At 41.0% G+C, this 7,463-nt stretch overlaps 1 protein-coding gene across 1 annotated transcript; it reads left to right on the forward strand.

Moving 5' to 3' along the window:
- The first annotated feature begins 2,851 nt into the window (after positions 1-2,851).
- LOC122642404 lies at positions 2,852-7,080 on the forward strand. Its single transcript, XM_043835858.1, has 3 exons — positions 2,852-5,130; positions 6,128-6,432; positions 6,657-7,080. The coding sequence occupies exons 1-3, from the start codon at positions 2,906-2,908 to the stop codon at positions 7,007-7,009; spliced, it is 2,883 nt and encodes a 960-aa protein (XP_043691793.1). The 5' UTR covers positions 2,852-2,905; the 3' UTR covers positions 7,010-7,080.
- Positions 7,081-7,463: the final 383 nt, after the last annotated feature.

A 7,463-nucleotide genomic window follows, 5' to 3' on the forward strand; every position in this document is an offset into this window, starting at 1 on the left:
TACATAAAGGTTCCTCCTCAAAACGATTTGCTTTTTTATTCAATTTCCTCTCTCTCTCTCTCTCTCTCTCTATATATATATATATATATACACTATTATGTTGCCCAATTAAAACCAGAATAGTGTTTTGCCGATTGAACTTTTCATTTGCATCTAGTGTAATTTGTGCATAACTCCAACGTACTTGAAGGGACGCATCAAATGAGTACACATTTTCTGCCAGAAACGCATGGATTTTCATATTGGAGCTGGTTTTGCATTCAAATCGGTTGCACCAAAGGGAGTAAATACTGACTTTAGGAGAATGTCAAGTGGCATGTCTTAGTCTACATCAACATCTTGGAATGTCAACTATAGTTCGGTATACTCTCCTATAGCATCAACACAACAATTAAGTTATCTCATATAAAGTTCTTACTCCATTTTTCCCTACATGATCTGATGTCAAAATTTAACCGATCGGGCTCGATCAGACCTACCAATGCGGGCCAACATCTTACACCCCTAGTGGGGGAGAAGTACGCAAAGGTTGATATTGAAAGATGATGAATGATCAATTATGTAAAAATGGTTACAAAAGGTTTCAATATAATAAAAAAAAATTTATTTCATGGCTCCACTAAAAAAGAAAGCCTCCGTTTTTTAGTCTGCTGCATGGCAAAAAGATAAAACACTCCCTACTTTTTTTTTTTTTGGTAAACGAACACTCCCTACTAATGGATATGAGAAAAAGTTTTTCATGACACCAGTGAACTATCATCCCCTCACATGAGATTTTTTTTATTTATTATTCTTTGTTTTTCTCTCCTACCATATGGGCCCTAGAATATATCATTCCCCACGCCGCCATTGGGGTGGCATGGGAATTTTCCCCGGAACCCTTCCCCATTGGATATATAGGGTAACATTCATATAGGCGATGTCAAACTTGCCAAACTCAAATACTCAATATATCATATTAGGCATATCCTCGATGTCCATAGACCCCTTTGTTTTATTAATTAGCCAATTTGAATTTGGTTGATTTTTTTATGTGAGGCCACAAGGTGGTCACCCAATAAGGCAGCGTAGGCTGTGCGCCTAGGATTTTAATCCTCTCTAATTGCCTAAAACTGTGTAATGCGGTAGTTTGGGGTGGAGATTTCGAAATGTGGCAACTTGAAATCCAATGGTCCGAGCTCATTGATTTTCATTTTTTTATGTTTTTTGTTGAGCTCGACACTGTTGGATGTCCGAGCTACCACATGTTGACATCTCCATCCCGAACTGTCGCACTGCACTATTTAGGGAATTCGAGAGGATTATTTTCTGTGTGTCTAGGGGGTTGCCCAAACTGCCAAACCAAGTCTTGGACCACATTTGGCTGAAATTTTTTTTTTGGTAAGACACATTTGGTTGAAATTTGATATATGGACACACAAACTTCTTAAAATAAATAGTGGAGGGATCTCTAAGTTGCCCTCATGTATCATCTCTTATGCCAAGTCAATGTGCACACGAAAAAGAGTGTCTCATGATTCGTATACGAGAGACTCACATGGTAAAGGAGGGGATCAGGATCGTCTCCAGGGAGCCCAACGCCTAGGGTGTTGCTAAGGGACATCCAACGGCTGAGCTGTGCTACACACATCTCGACACATGCCTAGGGATGTGTGCAGTATAGACCAATGACTGGCAACACCCTGAGCGTACTGGACTCCTTGGAGATGAGCTAAATTCTGAAGGAAGAGAGCATATTGAAAGTGTTCAAGGAGGAGAAAGGATTTGTACTACCAATGGTGTGTACATCATTTTCCCATAAAAGATTGTAGGGAGAAAGTTCTCTGTCTGGGAGTGTGGCTTATGCCAGCACTCCCATGAGTCTATCTCTCTCTTCTTCATATGAAAAGACATATTTATCCCTTGTTTTAAGAAGAAGAGAGATAGACATATGGGAGTGCTGACGTAGGCCACACTCCCGGAGGGAGAACTACTTCCCAAGATTCTATTTATAACCTGAATTAAAGATGTGTGGGGTTTGTTATATTGGGTTTTACACTTTAATATTTGTTACGGTTAGGAAACCAAAGTCAAATCAATTCCCACCAAATCTATTTTATGGAACCGATATGGATGAGGCATTTCTACCCAAAAAAAAAAATAAAAAAATGAGGCATGAGCCCCCTTATGGTTGATAATCGGATGTTAATCCCGATAATTGGTTCAGTGGGTGAAAATACATAATGAACGGTTCAGATCTCAGTTGGATGTAAAACAAATTAAGCAAAGGAATTAGACATAATCAACTAATCCATTTTTACGCTCTATAAACCAATTTTAAAACCCTAACAAGTCCTTCAAAAAGATGAAAAAGGGTGAACCAAGAGACGAAAAGGATATCGTGCGCGACAGCGCTGGAGTTGTGGAATGAGTAATGGAATGATTACGAAACAAACCTTTTCGATTTTCAGTATCTCGCCGAGATGCAAAGCAGTTTCTAACCAAAAGGTCTCTTGTGGAACGACGAGGAGGTGGTTATTGGATGGTGTTGGAGATCGAAAATAGCTTCTTCTAACACTTTGTTGGAAAAAGGTCTGTGATCTTTCGGGTTTCTCTGCCTGTTTCTGATGATGGATGATCCAGGATTACAAATTTCAATCCTATGTTGTGATCTTCAGATGCAATTCTTAAAGCTTTCTTGTCTAGGGTTTGGATTTATATGTAGTTTTTATGAACATTAGGTGCAGCAATAGAGTGAATGCGTGACTGTTCTCTTATAGATTAGGGTTTTGTTTTTCAGTTTTTTGCTAGGGTTCTCTCTCTTCCCTCCCCACTCCCCCTCCCCCTCCCCCTCCCCTATCTATCAAACCGTTCACTGCGTAAGAAGTTCCAATTTTGACAAATATTTTTGGCTGCTAACTAGAAGATGCGAGCACGAAGGCTCGGAGACGTGAGAACCCGATCCCCTCCCGCCAAGATAAGGGATCATCGATCCGAATGGCGTCCTAATCCATGTCCACCACATCGCCGAAACACGCGAGAGAATCAGCGTCCACGCACTCTTCGAAGTTTGAGCCCTCTTGAAGTCGAGAGGTCTCGAAGGGTTTTGGGCCGTGATCCTAGGAGCTCTTCAGCTGAGAGAAGAGATTACACTAGGCATTTGGATGGAGGGAGAGACTGTAGGGTTGTTCGATCTCGGTCACCCCTTTACGGCCAGTCCCGTAACCGATCACAGTTCGATGAAGACTCTCAATCTGATGGCTTCCGCCTGAAATATTTATTGGCTGATCCTGTTTATTCGAATGCTGACACGAAACCTAGTCTGAAGTATGTCGATGATAGCAGCGGCCCTAGTAGTTCTAGAATGGGCAAACAGAAGAATTTTAATTCCAATGGTTCTTCAGCGCTTGAACAGAATGGGATGTTGGTACCGAAGTCTTTGTACATGGAAGATGGTTCATATCGAAAGTTCTTTACGTTGCCTCATGATTTTGCCGCAGCCATAAATTCTGGTAAAGTTGGCCGGGATATTGGACATGGCAAGGTTGAGGATCTTCGGTATGGTGACAACCGTAATCCAGATAAAATAGCTTCAAGAGAAACATATGAACAAGAGAAACCAGTGTTCTATTCAAGGGATGCTGCTTACTCTACCATGCCTTTGTCTCATTCTAAGGCTTTTGGTAGCACCTCTTCCGGTCCAGGCCCTTCAAAGGATGATTTCATTGGTTTCTATGGTGGTGGTCGGAATTTATCTACAGATGGATTCGCAAGGAGTGGTGGAAAGGTTACAGACCCTGTCAATCATGATGATTATGGCCAGGCACCTTTTGGTTCTGGAAAGGATTTTGAGCTGCGACAGGCTCCAACTTTTGGCTCTGGAAAGCACACAGGGCTGAGACAAAAAGACCTGGTATCCTACCAGCTGGGCCTGATTAGTCCATCTGGGCTTGAGGCCCGGGAATATAATTATCCTGAACTTGGTAGAAGAGAGAGGATTGATCCAGAATACATGTCTGATAACTTATACAGAAAGCTGCATCCCAATGATGGAATGGGCCATGATCATAGTAATTCACTAAGGCCGAGCTTAATGGAGCCTGTTGTAGACAGAGTTGAAGCTGCTGTAGGTTCTCATAGAACCCTGACAGAGAGTGTCTTATGGGACCATACTTCTTTACAAGGTGAACCAGCATCAAATTACTATGATGTGAATAAAACATCACGAGCAACAAAGCAAGATGGAGAGTTATTGGGTTATAGAAGTACTCATCTGGAATTCAGATCAAGAATATTGAGGGATCATGATAATGATATCTCACAGTCAAGTATAGATTATGGTTTTGGAAGGGATGCTGGTCCAGTATCTTACAGGGAAAGATTGCAAATTTCAACAATGTCAGAGCATGATTCAGATTTATACAGGCTTGACGTAAGCCCGGAGAGAAGATTGAAGGCAGAGGAATTACGTTTTTATGACCCATCTGTAAGGGTGACAAATAGAAACCACAGTATTGATGAGGAGATGAATGGATACACTCACAGGTATATATCATCAAGTAATGGCAATACAATTAGCCATATCCAGGAGTCTATTGATGATGATGAACAGTGGACTGGTGAACATTCCACCAGTTTATCATGGTCCACACGGTTGCGCTCTAGACGCCCTCAACATAGAAAGAAGACTGGAAGGGTATTTGACAGAATGACCCGTCATAGAGTATCTGAATCTGATGATTGGATGACATCTCAAGATCCATCTTTACATGCTCGAGGGTGTCCCAGCGAACCTCGTATTGCTGGTTCTGGAAATGTGAGCGTAAAGAAGCGGTTGAGACTTGGTCCCCCAAAGTTTCATAATCCATACCCACTAGATAGGAAGCACACTGTATACAGACCAAGCAAATTTCAGAAGAGAAACCAATATGATCTCCACCATGGTTATGTCAATGATCAGAATGCTGGTCCATCAGAAGATCAAGGGTCTCCAGCAAAGCCTGAACCACCAGAAGGTTCTGAGAAGTTCAACCAGAAGGCATATGACGCCTTCCTTAAGTTTTCTAAACAGTTGAATGAGAACCCAGCTCATCAAAGAAGATACAAGGAGCAAGGAAATGCTGGTAGTCTGCTATGCATCGTGTGTGGCAGGTCTGTCTTCTACTTCATGAAATGTTTCTGAATGTGGAGCATTTGTTGCCCCTATAGTTTGATTCAGAAGTAACTTAATCTTATTCTTTGTGCTGCAACCAAGTGAGTATCCATTAACCATAACATTAGTTGTGTCTATCTCTTAAGGTTTCTATTGGTATAATTCGTCTACCTTTGGAGAGGGTTTTGGAGATGGTTCTTGACTCTGGTTCAATGCAAAAATTGCGAGTTAAGTATAGGAAGTTTTTTAGGTTGATATATGAAGATTTTTTTTGGTTTGTGGGGGGGGGGGGGTGTTGTTTGGGACTGTGAAATCATCTATTCTACTAGGGTTCTTGGAGTGTATAATTAGGAACCCTGTCTACCATCTGATTCACAAGTTGACAATGTTTCTTTGATCTTCTGTTAGTGTATAGCACTTCTTAATGGATCCGAGGCTCGGGGAGAGTGCATTCTATGGACATTCTTTTTCAATTACTCATGCTTGATAAGTCAGTTTCTATCCTAGGGGCTGAAGATTGATGCATATGCCACGGCTGGGGAATTTGCTGAACGGCCCTGAGCTTCAGTTAGCAAATTTTATCTATTTCATTTGCATCCGTTCTTTCATTACTTTTCTCATGTTGACTTTGGTTTGGAGGATGATGTTATTCTTTGGTTTATTAGTTGTATGCTATCTAGGAAATGATAAAATAAAATCTCAGCAGTAAATAGATTTAGTTAATGATTAATTCCTTAAACCCCGATAAGAGATTATCTAGGGGATAAAGTTTCTGGACCAGGATGTTGGGTAGGTGATAAACTCTGATGTAAGGATCATTAATTTTTCTTCTGTTGATAATTATTTTATTTTTGAAAGTATTACATTTATTTATTCTCCCTTGAGCAATTGGCTTGCTTCTTTCCTTGTTTTAGTATGGTCCATTCTTGTGCAGCTTGCATCAAATGGTGTCAATTATATTCTCCTTAGCAATTGGTTGCTTCATTGTTGTTTCAGCCAATCCAAAGAGTTTGGCGACACTCGCAGTTTGGCGACACATGCCTTTATGTCGCAGAAGCAATCAAAAGCAGACCACTGGGGTCTTCACAGAGCAATCTGTGTCTTGATGGGGTGGAATAGTATTGTGCCTCGTGATGGTACATGGGTACATGCAGACTTGCCACATGCTGAGGCTTTAGCTCTGAAGGAGGACCTCATTCTATGGCCTCCACTTGTCATTATCCATAACAGTTCCATTGGTAACAAGGATCCTGACAGAAGAAAGGTCATAACAATTGAAGATATGCAAGCTAAACTCAAAGGTTTGTGATATCATGGATATTTATGGCCACCGATTTCAGTTGATTGCAGGAATTATGTATTTTCGAGGGGTGGATGGTTTGAGTTCCCCTGCTTGGAATGAATTTAACTTAAATCTTAAAAAATCATGGGAGGACTTGGTAGTTTATGCACCTGTAGACTTGGGAATATCTTACATGGAGTCTAATTATTTCTTTCTTATAAACCTTCTATCTTTAACTTGCAGAGATGGGTTTTGGCGTGGGGAAGGCCAAGGTATGCCATGGTAGACCTGCAAATCAAAGTGTTATGGTAGTGAAGTTTTGTCCTACTTTTTCTGGATTTCAAGATGCAGAGAGGCTTCACAACTACTATACTGAGAACAAGCGTGGCAGGGAGGAGTTCCAGCAGATAAATGCTAATAGGAGCAATGGCAATGCAGAAATTGTACTGGGAGATGAGACGGAGCAAGTTCTTTTTGGGTACTTAGGGATTGCAGAAGACCTGAACAAAGTTGATTTTGAAACTAAAAAAAGAGCTCTGGTTAAGAGCAAGAAGGACATAAAGGCCATTGCAGATGCTCCTCTGAAGTCGGAATGACTGGTCAATTTTGTTCATTCACGAATGAAAGTAAAATGAATGTCCAAATTTGCTTTTTTAGGGAGGAAGACGAGTCATGCTAACAAATGATCGTGTCAGCCCATTTTTGAGACTTAAATGTAGCTTCGCTATGTCAAAATGCTTCTGTTTTTGTGTAATCTCTCAGTCTGCTTATGATGCTTTTGCTCCAACAATGTGGACAGTCTACAATCAAACCGTTCAAAAGGTCTTTTTGCTGCACATTCAGGTGGAGTATGGTATCAAACTTTTACGGCAGTCCTACACAGGTGGTGGTGTTAGTGGGGGCAAAGCGATGGTGGATTGTTGGTTAACCCGTTTGGTCTATCATTAGTTTGATGCTAAAATCAAAGAATATCATCACCCAAGTGCAAGTACATTGATATAAACTGTTAGATTGCTACAATGCTACTGCGCTGGAAGGTTTTGAGGTATC

Source organism: Telopea speciosissima, chromosome 1 (assembly GCF_018873765.1).
Source record: "Telopea speciosissima isolate NSW1024214 ecotype Mountain lineage chromosome 1, Tspe_v1, whole genome shotgun sequence".
Lineage (NCBI taxonomy): Eukaryota > Viridiplantae > Streptophyta > Magnoliopsida > Proteales > Proteaceae > Telopea > Telopea speciosissima.